The sequence below is a fragment of the Tyto alba genome, unplaced genomic scaffold, assembly GCF_018691265.1.
Source record: "Tyto alba isolate M040663 unplaced genomic scaffold, T.alba_DEE_v4.0 Super-Scaffold_1000006, whole genome shotgun sequence".
Classification (NCBI taxonomy): Eukaryota; Metazoa; Chordata; class Aves; order Strigiformes; family Tytonidae; genus Tyto; species Tyto alba.
In genome coordinates, this window is record NW_024881272.1 from 15,346,375 (window position 1) to 15,364,012 (window position 17,638).

The following is a 17,638-nucleotide window of genomic DNA, read 5'->3' on the forward strand; positions in this document are numbered from 1 at the left end:
CCTAATCTTCCCCAGGAGGAAAAAATGCCAGCTAATAAAGTAAAAAAGCAGTCTTGAGACCAAGACCTGATAGCAAATTACTGACTTTGTCCATCCTTAAAGATCATGAAAAATGTGTGAAGTAGAAATGGAGGAGGGTACAGTTTTAAATACCATTGCTCAAAATAGAATATGCAACACTTTTTTTAAAAAAATGTGGGGGAAATTTGAATCTTTCTTATTGGATAGCTAATGAGTGATTGCTAGAAGATCACTTTGCTTTTAGTAGCCATGAGATCTTTTCTTAAATGGATGTCTTAAGCTTGTTTAGTGTTACATGTTCTGGTGAACAAAAAGGAACGGAGCTGATGCTCTTTTAGATCCAAGCTTCACATATGTTAGATGGTTACCTACAAGTGTGGGCAGGATTGGCCTCAAGGTACTGACTTCGTGGCCTATATTTTTAGCATTGGGTGAATAATGCTGTTTTGTCACTCTTAACAATTTTAAAAAGCCAGTGGTCAAGCTTCAGCACCTTTCCATTCACATACATCAGAATTAACTAAAGTGTGGTTTAAGTATTGAATTTTTAACAAATGAAAAAATATTTTCTTCCTAATAGCTAGAAGTATTTCACAGGCCTTTTTTTTTTTTTTTATTTCAGTATGTCTGAAATCCCCCAGTTCCGATTGCCGTATGATGTAGTGAATTTTGAAGCTGAGCTTATGAAGGATCTTGGAGTGAAGGTAATGAAAAATATATCCTGCCTATGTATAGCTCAAAGAAAAAAGAACAAGAACTCTGCCAAAGATTAACAGCAAAATGTCATGCACATTAGTAAAGAACGATTAAAAGCTATGCTAGACAGAGGCAGGAAGATGCTTCCTCTTGCTCAGGGCATTTGTCTGTCTTCTGTCTGAATGCCACTAGTTTGGAAAAGGGCAATCAATAGTTCTCATCTGGCATGCCTGCATGTGATTAATTGTCTGTAAGAAACAAATTCCTAAATTGCTTTAGGGGTTCAATGTAGCTATTGCAATGATTTGATTTTTTTAATCGAGTTTTTTTCATGCACTACTTAAACATTCATATTTGATACTTTTCCTTTCATGCCCTCTCCCTGAGTTTTTTCTTAACATTTTATCATACAGTCTTGCGTCCAAGTTAATTTTATAATAAAATGCATCAAATTAAACAAAGTGTTAACATGATCATCTATTATAAACAGTAACAGTCACTCAACTTCTTGGAAAGTAGTAGTTATGCATTATTCTGTTAAACAAATTTGTGTTGTTTATAGATAATGAGAACATTGCTTTATTGTCAATTTAGGGCTTGAGCTGAATGAAGATTTAGATAGTATTTACAACTGCTGCACTTTTTATTAGAAGTTACAAATGTAGAATGGATCAAATTTTTGAGTACCAGAAGGGATAATATATTTTTAACATAATACTAAAGTGTTTAGTGAAGCAAGAAATTCTTCTTGGAATCTTTTGTGTTGGTTCATATCATAAAAGCAATAGACTTGTCACAAGACCCAAGTGAGAACCTCATCCTGCTCAGGTTTTATAAAAATGCTGGTAAAAGGTAGGCTTTAAGTGCTACAGATTTTTCTACTCTAAAGATACCTTTGCAACCCTTGAAAAGACTGACAAAATGGAGGTTGAGTTAGGGATGGGACTAAAAACAGAGCACTGAGACAATTTTAGACAAAATTGCTGGGCATAGGCTCCTGGGAACCCTCTGGGGAACTGACTTTTGCAGGGCTCTGTTATGACAAGGTCTCTAGAATAGACTGGTAAAGCCACCATGTCATCTTGACCTGCAAGTCCTCTACATTTTTGAAGTGCAGCAGAGAATCTCAATGTAAATCTGCTTCCAAGCTCTGCTACTGGTTTGCAATTGACCCTCTGGCAATCTGGTTAACTAAATACCTTAGCTTTATACCTCTATAAGCTGGAAATATTTTCTGGTGTTTACTTAAAGCATTTCAAATCTGTGGTTGAAAGTGCTGTGTTGTGTAAATGCTCAGTAGTGCTGTTTATTCAAGTAATTCTACTGAAATTAGTAAGAATTAGTCAGCTGAATAAGGATTACAGAACTAGGCCCTAGGAGTATTATGAATCCCCACATAAAATAGTATTGCCATTTAAATTCCTTCATTAGGTTTTCATAACATATGTACACAATATGATAAAAAAAGTAATGACAATTTATGCACTGTATTTTGTTGCCAATGAGGATGTAGTCTGTATTCTTTAAAGGATTAAAACTCCACATGGCTTTTGCACCTCTGATAAAATTTATACTAAATCTCCAAAGACAAAAAAAAATTTGGTGTTTTAAGTATCGTACACTGCATTTTACATCTGCCTTTTTTTCACCAATAGGAAAAGTATATTAAGTAGAATATAGGGAGGTTCAATAACAAACAAGATGTACAATGACATAAAGACTAAACTGTTAAGATCACGAAGTATAGCGCTTACATAATAGAGCATGGCATTCTCTAAAGTGAATACACAGGCGATATAACTAAAACTGGGGGAACACATTCCAGTTCAGAGAGTCTGAAGTATGGAGATAAAAACACACATACTCATGTCAAAAAGTACAAACTATCAGAAGAGGAATCACACACGTTTTATGCGCTCAAAAGCCTTGGGGTTAGGAGAGATGAGCAAAAGGTGTGTTTATCTTCGGTTGCATGACCTCTACACAGGAGACTGCTATACTTGGTGTGCTGAACACGCAGCAAACACTCTTCCCTGTCTCTCTCTTGTAACAACTGTAGTTGTTCAACCTGTGCAGTGGCTGCTCAAAGCAAGATTGCTGATGGAACTCTACAAAAATTTTTCAGTTTTTGCTAATGGAAGTGAATAGTAGTTGAACTGAAACAAGTATAGATGTTATAATACTGTGACTTACTTCACAAGAAATGAACACCAATCACTGCATTCTAGGCATGGTTGCCTGTCTAAATTAGAATTAACAATTGTAACTTTAAATCAAAACTGATATCATTCATGATTTTGAAAAACTTTGTTAGTTTACATGCAGAACAGTTTGCTTCATTACGAGCAAGTAGGGCGTGCTGTAATTTGCACAGAACACCCTTCAGACTTACTGCCATCTCTGGCCCAGTCTTTTGCAGGCAGGTTTTCTGAATCCACAAAACCACCATTGGCTTCACTGAGGATTTTTGGCATAAAGGTGTTCTAGCTAGTGATCTCAGTACAAAACGTAGGCTGTGAGCCTTGGAGAGCGCAGCACAAAGCAATACAATCCTTCCTTCGGGACTGGCATTGAATTCTGTGCAATTGGAGGCCTACCAAGTGCCTGATACTGTGCAGGAAAACATTGCTTGGTTTTCTGTTCAGAATCCCTGTTAATACAGAATAGTGTCATGTCTTTTCTTTATTTCTGTGTAAGAGGCTCACTTTCACGAATGTTTCTGCAATAACCTAAACTGCTTAGTTTTTGGTTGGTGTGCTGGGCGATCTGTTTAGTGCATATTCCCTAAAGGAGGTTCTTGCTTCCACATCATGTTTCTTACATTCTGATTTTCACATGGGAATACAACCTTTTGTAGTCAGCGCTGAATACAGCGATTTACTCACAGTAGAAAACTGCCATTTTCATCTTTACTTCAGTATTGTGTTCCATAGACAGGCCTCATTTGTTTAGGTGGCTTTAACTCTGTCGTCTTACAGCAGAAACCAAGCTAGCCTGTGGTGGGTGGCCCCATCTGAGTATGATCTGAAGGTATCTTTTACCCATATTTAGTTTGGGCCACTTGCTTAAATCAGAGCCAATGGCCTTTTAAGCCTGGCTTGGGGTAAAAAAAATATTAATTGACTTTGTCTATTCACTAGAAGATCCTGCGAGATGTCTGTATGCAGGACAAAACAGAAATTGTCTTCACATTATCACATTAAAAACAAGTAACCTTTAATTCTTTCAGATAGTTTTTGGTAAAGGCTTTGCAATGGATGGAATGACACTTGGTACCTTGAAAGATGATGGCTATGAAGCGGTCTTTATTGGAATAGGTAAGAAGAGCTCACTGTCCTGTCATCTTGTAATTAAATGTCTGTCTAAGATTAAACTGGGACTTGTATTTGTGTTAATAGTGTAATGTGAAACAACTTTAATGTCATGTGTTATGAAAGTATGCAATATAAGGAAAATTTAAAAAATAGAAAGCTAAAGCTAGCTGTCTTAAGACATGTATTAAAATTTTCACATTTATGTGATAGATTTTCAGGTAAGACAAGAATGTAGCTAAATAGGTTGATTTACTGTTTGTTTAAATAGCTAAAAAATTGATGAACTAAAACCTTGTAATTAATTGCCATATTGGCCTAGAACAATGCACAAGTTCATTTTTCAGTTTTTGCAAACAGCTTACTATATCCACATATTTACTGAGTCTATATGTAAGCCAATGATACCATTCTTGGTTGCTTTTTTTCTTTCCTCCGTACAAAACGTGTAACATTGTTCAGATAGGCTGTAGTGAAATGTAATTATGGGATGGGTTAACATAGTAAGTTGACTTTGACTTATACTAAAACTGGCATCATAGGTCTGTCTTCTCTCATATGCTAAAGAAGTCCCGCACCTGACTGCTATTTGAATCATTGCTTCTTTTTAATGTTAGATTAGAATTGTTATCCATTTACAAGTATTTCGAAGTACAGCTGGACCCGTTGCTACCATATGATAGGCATGTTGAGCAGGCATCGTCTACAGTTGGTATGAGGCTTAATGCTCTTTATTGATCTAGACGTTGCCTAAGTGAACATAATAGAAAACAAGTTGTCCAACTGTTCCTCCTTCCTATTATTGATTACAGAGATGTAATTCTTAGTACAGCGACAACTGTTGTTTACCATCTGGTTATGCAGTATAATAAGCTTTGCAGGTCTATTCTGTCATGTGATTATAGTACAGAGCATTGTGATTTATATAATCCTAGATCCTCACATTGTTAGAGACCTTCCATGTATGGCAATTCTGATATGTCATATTTTGATGTAATTGCATAAAAGGCAATAGTCCAACTTATCTTTATTGTTTTCATCTATGTCTTTTAAACTGCTTTGTGAAATCTCACCAATGAGGGATTAATTAATAAATAAACATTTGTTTTCTGAGAGTCTAGCATTTAGGAAAAAAATCAGTAATTTTTGGAATATCAACATGATTCCCATGCATTTCTGACTCAGAATTTTAAAATAACATTTCAGTAAAAGGTTAGCAAAAATGACCACTGAGCACTACACGTAGGATTGGAATGTTTATTTTATGTATGTGGGTTTATCTTCTGTCCTTACTAAAGTTATATATATATATATATATATATATATATATGACAACATTGTGCCATACAGATGGTAGGTAAAGAGACACAGGCAGAATTTCAATAAACAAGAGAAAGTATCTAAAGCATAACTCTCCTGTAAACCATGTGATCACTGATTGTATTAGGAAACAGAGGGTATAAATGCTAATGAAGGATTATGTGTTCCTACAAAATTTTGTTATTGGAAGCTACCTTGCATTCATGATGAAGTTGGTTCCTCTTTGTACCCCCATGTCTGCCTGTCATCTCTTTTACAGTCCTGTGTAAGGCACTGGGCAATAATGTGGCCTTGCATACTGGTAGTGAAAGATGGACAAACTAAGGGTTTACAGGTTTCTAGGGTTAGCTATATTAATGCAGTAGAGCGTTTATAAATTCTCAACAACAGCAGTTTTTCCATGAGTCTGTACTATATTTCTTTTTGTGTTCTTTGCCTGCTGATCAAACATATTCAATGAAATGTCACCTTTGAACATTACCCTGAATTATGGGAGTGAAATAATTAGAGAACACTACTTACATAAAATAAAAATAATTTTTTGGAAGGTTATTTTAACTTTCTTTTGAATTAAACTGTACCTTGATGGAAAATAAACATGGTAATTTTCAGTTTTTCCTGTTAGTAGAAGAAAGAAAAAGAGAATGGGTGTGTAAAAGGAGATGAAGTCCCTGATGGGATGAGGGAATACAATGTGAGAGGATTTTTTTTCATAGCGGTGTGATATTTGAAGAGCACACCTTGAAGAGCAAATGAGATGGAACTCAAGAATTTATCAGTCAGGATTGTACAAGAGTCCATGTGTGATTCATGAAATGGAACATTTGTAAATAGCCAACTGCGTAAGGGTAGGTGGAGATGCAAAGAGAACTGAAAGCTATTTTCCACACAGTTATGCCTCAGGAAAAATCTGTTGCTATGTAGGAATGTTGGGTGAAGTAGGGAAAGTACACTCCTCAGCTGGGTATGTGGAAGATAAAATATAGGTGACTGAGGTTTGATCACTTCTAGCAAGTGACCATATTGAAGAAAAAAATAGTAGCAAAAGCTTTTTGTGAGAGCTGTTTGGAAAGGTATTAAAAGTGTGCTGTAGTCAACTTATTTCCTCTGTTTCAGACCTGAAAGGTAAAGATTTCCTAAGAAGTTCACAAAGGGAGACAGGTTAACAGCCTAATTCTAAACCAAATAATAATGAAAAGCAGATGCTTCAAGTTTTGCTTATTGAGGCATTGAGACTATGATGGTTTTTCTTAAGGTGAAAGGCTCTCTCCAGCCAGCACATCTGGTGCATTTAAGTCACTATTTAAAGCTCAGAAAATCACCTTGTACTAGACCTGAAAATGAACAGATGGCCAGTACATGCCACCAACCTTTGGCAACTTCTGGTGTTTCAATATGTCACACCTTACCTCCATACTATTTTCTTTTGCACCATCTTATCTTTCCCAATTAGGGTGTGGCTGTGTGTATAATGTTGTAGAGACTGATGTGGAATTTGGGGTTACAAAGGCACATGTTGAACTAGCGAAGACTAGATTGGAGGAAAAGCTTTCATAGTTACCTGGATAAGCAGTAATGCAAGAGATCAATCTGGGCGATGGCATACTGGAAGCCAGCACTGCCCTCTGATAGCAGAACCTCTGAACAAATGGTAGGTGAACCTCTGTCAGAGGATTTCGGGTTACCTTTTTTGCTTTTGGTAGTTCTTTCCTTTGATCTCCTGTTTTTTGCCTTCTCTGAACTGTGTTCATCCAACTAGTTCTTAATGCTGTGCTTCTGTTTATTTCTAGAGGATCAGTATGTGAATTGCTTCCTCCCTGTCCATCATTTACTCTCATGTCCTCTCACTTTTCTCTCTGCAAAGATGTATATTTTGCAACATGTGGCAGCAGACATATCTTGTGTTTTGCATACAAGGATCCAAGAGATAGACCATTCTTCTGTTTTTCTCCAGCAGTCCTGATTTCAGATTACAGCTAACGTAGGTATTAATGTGTAGTCCACGAATCTCCGTTTTTTACATCAAAAGTAATGATAGACGATAGAACACAAGAATTTTTTCACAGGACTAAAAGGCAGCAGCCAAACAAAGGGAGGAACAACTGTTGAATATATTCTGTGAGTCTCTACTATATTTTTTTAGTTGCCTTTTCATTGTCATTTAGGTTGGTGCAATTTCTAAACTTATTGTCTTATTTCAATGGGCAATTAAAAATGCTGATTAAGAATTAGAGATGGAGAATTAGAGTCCTTAAAATTTTCATTTTAAAATTCCTTTTCTAGTTACAAATATTTTTGTTTTATTATTCAAAAACATTAATGAATAGGAATTAAATCTCCCAATTGAACTTTCAAAGTTTCAAAACTAGCCTCTAAAACTATGCACAGAAAAAAAAATCCTTTCCAGATTTTGTAGTTTACACTCAACATACTCTACTTAGAATCACCTCTGCTTTTTCATAAGAAATGTTTGTGAAGAATTTGTGATTGAGACAACAAATCAGTTTGAAAATCTTGCTATTTAAAAAAAAGTCTCACATCAGTTGCTGCCTTCTGTAAACACCATGGAGACTTAGGGCAATAGAGAGTCATCATGCTGAGAGCAAAAGGAGAAATCAATGATGGGGTGAAGGGCTAGAGGAGAGAGCACATGGTCCTCAGAGACAGCAAAGTAAGGCAGCAAAGGGTATCTTACAGAGAACGGAGTAGTCTGAATGCATTGTGTTACTGTGGGTCTTGGTTGATTTTCAGGGTAGAATACTTACAATTTTCACAAAAAATATCTATGTGTACGTGTCTTGCTTGGTATCAGAGCAAATGCAGAAATACTAGGCTTTTATTACCCATCCTTCTTGAAGTTCAGCTGCATTCTTTGGGAAACAGGATTCTGTGGTTCTGTCTTTTAAGACTCCACAAATCATTTTATATTCTCTTTGAAAGAGAAAACAATCCAATTTTTTAATGTAACTATTTAATTGAATGAAAACAAATGACCTAAATGTTTAAAGTGTTTAAGGACATGTTTTATGTGACACTTAGACAACTATGTAGGAAGTCTATCACCATAAACATATTTTCTGCAGACTTTTACACAAACCTCTATATTTATTCTGTAACATTTTATCATGAGACAGGGGTTTTATATAACGTTTACATTGTCTTTATCTAAATATCAGGTAAAAATATATCTCCACAGATTGTAAGATTGTTTTATTTGGTAAAATATTTTAAAAATTCTCAAGCCCCCATTCCCAGAACTTGCTTGGACACTTTAGTGTCTGTAGGCTTAAACTTGCAGCACTAACTTTCTAGCTAACTTTTCATTATAGGGCAAATGCAGCTAATAATGAAGCTTTCTTGTTTATTCATCCATCTTGTGATGTTGAATTGCTGTAAAGTCGGTTTTATTGTATTAGGGTATTTAGAGGTTCTATTAAATACTGTGAAATGATAGGTTAGATGAGCATACAGAGTATATATAAGCAGATTGTTGCTTGGATGTATCCTAGATAGTATATCCTGCTTGCAAGGGTTAAAATCGTACATTAAAAAGAAAAGAATGAAATCCCTTGTGGAAAGAACCTTTGTGATAATTGCAGTCACTCATAGTTAATTAACATAGCATTCAAACAATAATATAATCAGATGATTCCATTGATTGGAATGAAATTACACACCAAAAAAAGAAATTAAAAGTCCAAGCATTGATGTACCTTGTTTTTAAAAATCCCCGAGAGATTGATTTACTGTCTCTTCCCCAAAAAGTAAGTAATCTCCTCATGCCTGTTATTATCTTCTGATTAACTATGCAGTGCCACCTGGTGTGCAGATGGGAAGAATATTACACATCAAGAGCTCTGTTCACACCCACCCACACAGATATAAACCTACGTGGCAAAAAGTGAACAGATGTTCATTTTGCTTGTGCTATAGGAAAAAATTGTGCATCGTACTCCTGATTCATAAACTAAATTTGGAGGACATGAAATCTGCATATGGGGCCCGTAGGCCCATGGCCAGCATAGACATTTATGGAGGAAATATGTCATATTCAAAATAGTTCACATTTCAGGTTGTGAACAGACTTTTATTTGTTTGCTTCTTTGGTTTTGTTTTACCTTGTATTTCTGAGTTTTCTTTTTATCTCACTTGCTATATCACTTATCACCTCCAGAGGGAAAAGTTTAGAGGCAGAGTAATTTGAAAACATATACAGGATTTATCTGCTGGTTGGTTTTTCAGAATTGCTTTCTGTTTCTTGGCATTTAAGATGTTCCCTAAAATCGTGCTTTTAGGCCACTTTGTGAAGACCTGTTTGGCTCGGTGGTAATGTAGCAAGTCATGTAAAATATAATGCATCTTGGTTAAAGATGGAACTGTAGTACAAGCATTGCACAGCCTTAGGCTCTTAGAATTTTCAGCTCTATTTTTGGAGATTTTTTGGTGGTGCTTTGTATTATTTTATAATTTCACAAGTTTTTGACACTTCATAGATGATACAGTTTTTGCTGCAAGGAAGACGAAGCCTAAAGACCAGGTAAAACATAACAAGCAGGGGAGAAAAATAGTATTTGAAGGTAGTGGAGGAAAGAATAATGTTGTTGGAAAGAGAATCAACTGGATACATAAAATAAATGTGTGCCTAGCTTAGTTTCTGGATTGGTTTTATTGACACTTGTAGACAAGGGTTGTCACTGTCTTAGAACCTTGCAAAGACAGTGCTTTTCACCCAGGATTTGAAATGGTGACAACAGTGGCTGTTCAGGCATCAGTATCCTTATGCAGTAAAAGATAATACAGGCTGCAGAGCTATGGAAAACACTTAGAATTACATTTTATTGTGACAAAATTAAATATTCAAATCCATTTAGCTGCAAAAAGCTGTGAGGCTTTGGAATTAGATGTAAGAATAATGAAGTCATCAAGATGAGTCATGAAGTCAGAGAGAGTACTTTGAAGAGCAAGTGACAAAGAGCAGTGGCAGGATTTGAACAAAGCCAATTCATAGTATTTCACAGTTGCCTTAAAGTAACCTGAATAACTGTAAAATTAAATTTAAAAAGTTGTTTGTTGTTTTTTTTTTTTGTTTGTTTGTTTGTTTGCTTGCTTTGTTTTTTTAATAAAGAACCATGAGAAGGCCAGTGATATTATGCATTTGCAGTTTAGTACAGAACAGGATCAAAACTGCACATTGAACTTCAACTGTATGAAATGAAGTCCCAAGGAAGAAGGTCTACCCAAGTCTGTCCAGTCAAGTATAGGACTTCTTTATAGTATACCTCCTGAAGAGCCTTAGCTCATGGCTCACAGCTCAGAGAATGAATGCACCCTTCTATAACACCACATTACTTAATTTTTTCATATCTCATGTGAAGAGTATTATAAACAAATGACACCATAAGTGGTTCTAATACAAAACTCACTGGTCCTCAATATTCATGTTATTCTCATCTTCTGCTACTCGTTTGTTATTAAAAAAGAAAAGGAATATAGTTATATTAGAAAAGGAACTCTGTGAAGGAACCTGTTGTTACATGCTTATAGCAGATGTTTGAACTTGCTTTTATTCCCAGTGCAGCATCTTTCCTGGAGACCAACAATGCACATACATCAATAATTTTTATGTTTGAGGCGTCTTCTTCTACTATTGGCATTTGTAGTAAGCTGTTCTTCCAGTCCTGTAGTCCTCACTACTGCTCTGTATATTGGTGGAACATTCCTAATACACATTGGAAGCAGGAGGCAGTTGAAAGCTTTTATGGCTCAGGTGCACAAAACAGTTTATATATTGTTAATAGTCTTCAGACACTTTCAAAAAATACTAATAGTCTGCCTTTGGGCATCATTGAGTTATCTACTTAAAAATTACACAGATTTTCATGCTTTTATTATCTTTTCTTCCAAAAAAGTACTCAGCATATCAATCTTTACTTCACATGTTTTACTAAACACTCTCCTGTCTCTTTCCAAGATGGTGGACAGTTTTCCTGAGGAAATGCTCATCTAAATACAATGAAAAAATCAATTTGATTCATACTGTTTTGAGTAGTTAACTTTTTTAATATCTCGGCAGATTAATTCTTCTGACATTATATAGCACTTTTCAGGAGTTTATTGAAGGATTTGTTTTTAAGCATTTTGATGTTTGAGAAGTACATAAGAAAATATTGAACAAAATGGTGGTGTTAGATATTGCATTTTCGTATACTGATGTTGCAAACTTCAGTGCTTTACACCTAAAGAAAAAGCTTTGCTTTCTTATCTGCTGTTTTCGAAAGTTCACTCCACGATCAGTTACTTCTATCTTTTAGATGTACAAGTATTAATTATGCTGTCATCTTTTTACTTCCATGATAATATTCAGAGACAGAATGAACAGCGATTTAAAATACAGCCGGTAAGTTGGTGCATATCCATTTACTTCAGCTGATCTCTCTTTCCTTGTAAGGAGAGTGCATATGGTCCAATTTGTATTTAGTGCAATTAGACACTTTTTGAAATATTGTTCTACCCAATACTATAGGAAGGACTGACACAATACAAAATTTAAACAATACATTTAGAAATGCTTTACTTTCCTTAGTCTTGTTTGCTAAGGAGAAAAAGCTGGTTAAAAACCTAGGTATGTTGTGTTTAATTTTTTTATTTTTAAAGATTGTACAGAAGTAGGAAGTGTATCAAAATCTTACTTGTTTAGTGCCAATTATTGGTGAGAAGATGGCAAGCACTTTTTTGTGTTAATGAATAAAATTTTGAGCAATCTTCCTGTACACATTTATGTCTCATAAATATAATGATTCTGAATTCGTATTCCTCTCACTGCCCACTCAACAAGGGGTACATCTGCTTGTTGAATTGAATTGACAAGTTAAGACAAAACCTGGATTTGTGTGGTGGATTTGTAGTACTTTTTGAAGGACTTTGAGATTGTTTTAGGAAACCTTGCTCTGCCACTTCTCAGCTTTGAGAGAGTGGTTCCTAGAAAGCCACTGCTGGGCATGGGCAGGGCTCAAGGCTTCCATCCGACCTGGTGTTTGTCTGGTGCTTCTTGGTCATTTGCTTCCCTTTTCCTCATTGCTTGGTAGTTAGGCCTTTGTTGATCTAGGAACAGTTTGGTATAATGAAAGGCAGTTACCTAATTTCAGGGGAAAATCCTGACACCTGGGTGTGCTTGAGTTTTGATCCTTCATATAAGTTGGGGCACACTCACTAGTGATTCTGTTTGGGTGGAATTCACAGGCTGAGGGCTGTGAATCCCTGTAACCTCCTTTGCCTGTGGTCTGTGCCCAAGGGAATCCCTCAGTCCTTCTGTCAGGCTCAACATATTAATTGAAAAGCTTTCCTATTCCAGTAGTATTTGTAATTTTCTTATGCGATACAATAGCTTCTAGCATCATGGGAAGGCACATCCACTGCCATCCAGATCTCTTTAGTTTTAATGGGATGGTAGGTTTTAAAGGCAATAAATATCTGAGAAGAAAATCTTATATGTTCACTATAGTAAGTAATGTTTAACCAAGCTATGTAAGTATTTTTGCTGTTGTGTCTTGAATTTCTTGTGGATAGAGATTACCCAGACTTTTGAACCACTTGTCATGGTCATGATACTTGAAAATTGTTCTTTACTATTTTACTCCATACTTTTCAAAGATGCCAGTCATATGGTTGCTTTTACTATGAAATTAGGACACAGTGTAAATACATATGTTAATGATTACTAAGACTGTGTATATAATTAGCATAGCGCATGTAAATATTATAGTATGTATCACATGCAAAGTCTTTTAAAAGAAAAGTTAACAGGTATGCAAATATTTCTGTGGGTTTGTGTAGCATACTAGTGTGTCCTGTAGGCTCGAGGTCAAATTCCTTGTGCATAAAGTCACATAGATAGTCTTCTGTGCACATTTTGTAGTGTCAAAACATATTCAAAATGTGGCACTTTCTTGGTGATGTCACAAGGTGTGGGGTACATACAGTAATTAGGATTCACTGTACTGTTACTGCTTTCAGTGTACTGATGCTAAATTTACTGTAAATTGTCTTTGTAAAACAATGTTTACAAGATTAAAAGACAGAAATAAGCATACTAAGTACTCAGAGTGTTTGGAGCATGCTAATACAAATTACATGTTTATCTAACAAAGGACAATATTTTCCAAACATTGTCCTTGACAGTGTTTTCTTTCACAGGAAATCCTTTGGCTATTGTTCATTCTTTTGTGCTAAAAATGTAGTAAGCTGAACATGAACTGTTAGAGAAAGTGAAAATGCATTCAACAGCTAGTATGATGATTCAACTTTCCCTCTAATGATCTTTAGTGATTCATTTCATAGGAAGAAGAAAAAAAAATAATGAGAAATTAAAGATCAACAGGTTTCAGCCAATTCATCTTTAACGTTAATACTGCTGTTGTGATGAAATTACTAGTCATTTGCCAGGTAGAAACTAGTGCTGCATTATTGCATTTCTAAGAATTGTCAAGGTTTTCTTTGTTATTGTCTGGATGTAATTGAAAATGGTATAACTCACTGCAGATTTCTTAGGATTTTTTTTTTGTTAGAAATAATTCATTGTTGGTTTGTGACTAATGATAATAGATGGTTGGTTGTTTGCGGTATGTATTTTTAAATAGATTCTAACAGTTTAGTAGATAGTGAAATTTCAGTACCTGGTTGTTATTTAAACTGAGATGACATCATTAACCATTATCAAAGACCATTTCTCAGTAGTATAATATTTATAGCTTTTTTTCTAATACATTGGATTTTTAAATGAGAACAGAACGTATCTTCTAAAAGAAATGGTTCTTCTAATTTTATAGTTAGTATATTGTTTAGTAGTTAGACATTGAAAATATCACAAATCATTAATTCAATATACAGGTGGTCTAGATGTGATTGCTTTTCTGTTTGCTGGGAGACACAGGCTTGATGCTGCTATTATGGCCCAATACAAATCTTTTGTAGATGAAGAAAAATGGCTAAATTTTTATTTGGGAGAAGATTACTTAACCTTTAGAGAGTTAGATAAGGGTTGCTTCCAAACAAAAAAAAAATGCTCCCAAGAAGATTTTATATATTCAGGTAACCAAGTAGCAGCTGTTTACATTTTTATGCTGTTTGTGGCTGCTGAATTTGATATTCTGCAACTGTGCTCTAGAAGAAACACTCTTGGTGGCTAGGGAAAAAGGGAAAGTCCAAAACGTGAAGCACTGTAGTGACTATTCTGAATGGATTCGAGGCAGTTTTAATTATCAGCTCCTCCCCAAGGTGAGATGACTTATCCTCCAAAGCTCAGGAAGGCTCGGTGGGCTAGCAGAGCTTTTCTGTGCTGCCGCCCAAGGTGATGGCTGAGCCTGGTCCCTGCAGCCTCCTCTGCAGCTTCAGCCCAGAAACTCAGTATCTGGCATGCTATGCCAGGGTTTAGTGTGGCTAGCTCAAGTTCAAGACTGCTATAGATCCTGAAGTTGTCCCAAATAAGGGGATTTTAAGTTTCTGGTTTGTCTCCTCACACTCAGAGTTTGAGTTCTTGCCTGTTCATTGCAGAAAGAAGTTTTCAGAGTTGAAGGAGATAGACACAGTAACCATTCTGTGCGGGGAAGCGTGAGGTACTCCGTTGTGGTGTCTGTACTAATTACTGGGATAAAGTTCCTGCCAGTTTTGTTGCTGTAGTAGCTGCTTGATAATAAAGCTTGGAGCTCATTTGCATTAAAAAAAACTGATTTCCTTCCCCCAGTACATAGAATCTAAAGAAATCACCCCTAATTGTTACAATCCATGCCTTCTTTGTGCACAGCTTTTTCTGGAAAGCCCAATAAAATTAAGTAAAGAAAGTTTTGAAATCTTAGCACTTTTCAAATCATAGGGACATAAGAATCTTAATACACCCACTACATTGGCAAGTTGGTTCCTTATTTTTCAAATGCAAATTTGGGCCTTTGCATTGTGCTGAATGTGCCCTTTATTGTATTGAAGCATAGAAAATACACATTGTAGCTCAGTCACGTCTGTAGACCTGCCATGCTTGCAAGAATGGAATGTGTTTAATCAGCCTTGCAGAGTGAATAATCACACATACAAGTGTGGCGTTCAGTGTTCATTCAGAAAGCTATAGAATATGCAAACAAAATGTTTAGTTAAAGGAGAGTTGAGTGAATTGCAGCTGTGGTAGGAGATGGTAGTTGTTTTTAACTGGAAGCCACATTCATTGCCTTTAATTTTTCACTTGATTAATAACAAAAATATAAATCATGCACCACAGTAGATCACTGGAGGAAAGCAGTGTGGTGTGATGCTCTGCTGAGAATGAGACTCAGGCTCTGGCTGTTGGCCTCCTGACTGACTTCGTTCTTCTGTACTATCATATGGGAATAGTGAAACCTAGCACTAAAGGGGCTGCAAAAGTGCTGTGAAGAAGCTAGACTGTGTTCTTGCTGGCAAATATTCAGGCTGTTGGAGCTACAGAAATCTTCATTCCTGACTACTTGCAATTTGTCCTGCTTCCCCAAATTTAATTTCTATTCCACTATTTTGAAAAAGATATGTAATGACCAAAATAGCAAATGAAATAATGCAAGCTTCATTTTGCATTATTGGCATGAATCCAGCAATTTCTCACTGGTCACAAGGAAGCTGTAGTTTTTTATCAGCTAACTTCTTACTCACATTGTACCGTTTTCTTTAAATTATGGTGTTAAACATGCTTTGTATCCTACATACTGTTTTCTGAAATGAAATGCTAATAATATATCAAAAATAAAACATACCTTGCATAGTGCCTAATATATATTTATTTCAACATTTCAGATATTGAAAGATCTAGACCAGAAATAGTTTTCTTATGTGGTTACATTTTACTTGCATGTTGGAAAGGAACTTTAAAGACAATGTGATTGCATTTGTGTTGCCAATTTGAAGAGTAACTTGACTTTGTTTCCTTCAGTTCTCAAAGAAAAATATGCCTCTACTTGTATAACACTCCTTCTAAAACTCCTCGTAGTAAGATCTGCCATGCAGTAGAGGTTTCCATATTTCTAACAAGCATGCCATAGTATAAGGGTCAGGGACTAACCAGTGAATAAAAGTCAAAACTCAAAATGAGGTCCCTTTCCTGTTTAGCACTGGGCAGTGATAGATACTGATAATGTTTGATTAATGAGCAGCAGCCTTGCAGTGGGTGAAAACATCTGTAAGAAATGATTTATTATTTCAAAGGTATTGGAAGCTTACCATATCTTGTAGATTTAACTATGTGTGCCTGAATAAAATAAATGAGATGCAACATGTGAAAAATGAAAACACATTACTTGTAAAGGATGTGTCACAAGCAGGGTATTTTTGTTCAAGTACACTTTGTCATGGGGATTTTTAATGTTGCTCTGAATACAAATCATTTAACTGCTTCATAAAATCAACCTAGTTGGAATTCTTCCTTCTATCATTGAGACAGAAATGAGGGTTAAAGTTAATATGCTGGAACTTCCCTTAAATGTTTGCATTTAGCATCATATACAGCTGTTCAAACTGTACAAATGAACAGAAAGGATTCTCTCTTAGAAATACAATAAAAGTGAAAAAATGTTTTGATGCAATTTCAACATTGAAATCAGGAAAAAATAATTCATTTGTAGTGTCATTAAAAAGTAGTGTCATGAAAGTTTGCTAAATTTGCTGTGAATGTGTTTATGAACAAAGGTCTAATTCTCTTCTTTCTGTGTTTGAAAATGAACAGTGACTTGTAGATGGAAGTTTTACTTTTGTGCACTTCTAGGCTAGTCTCGTAGTTGCTGGGTAGCCTTCTAGACTGCCCTTGGTTTATAATGTGACCTTATTCTTTCTGTGGTACGTGTCTGTGTGTGTCAATCCAATGTCAGGTCCCTTGGTTCTATTCAGAGCTGCCACGGAGTTTGGATCACGTAGAGCTAATGATGGTGCAGACTCACCTCCATGAGACTGCAACATGGGTTCAGACAAATTGGAGTGCCCTGACTTCCGTGTTACAGAAAGCTTCTCTAGTTTTGGAAATAGGTAATGTGGGACAGTGGAAAGATACAGCCTGCTTTCCCATTTTCTGATCTTATGTCAGGTCAGTGACTGTGGAGCACTTCTCTGCAATGGGGAATATTTGGAAATTCTGTTCTATACTGTTCCATAAATCTATACCTATTATTTGTATATACCATAACTACTTTCTTACTTTCCTGTTCTAATTCAGTACGCATCTAAAGTATTTTTCCTCTTGGTATTCGGCACTGATTACTTAAGTGTATATAAACTCCATCCAGAAA

The 17,638-nt window shown here is 35.7% G+C and overlaps 1 protein-coding gene across 5 annotated transcripts in view; it reads left to right on the forward strand.

Moving 5' to 3' along the window:
- DPYD (dihydropyrimidine dehydrogenase) overlaps positions 1 to 17,638 on the forward strand; it is a 360,191-nt gene that overhangs the window by 124,070 nt on the left and 218,483 nt on the right. For all 5 annotated transcript variants that reach the window (XM_042805542.1, XM_042805516.1, XM_042805526.1 and 2 more), the window contains 2 exons: positions 644 to 725; positions 3,947 to 4,034. In XM_042805542.1, the coding sequence (XP_042661476.1) occupies positions 644 to 725; positions 3,947 to 4,034 (170 nt within the window). The remainder of the gene's footprint in view (positions 1 to 643; positions 726 to 3,946; positions 4,035 to 17,638) is intronic.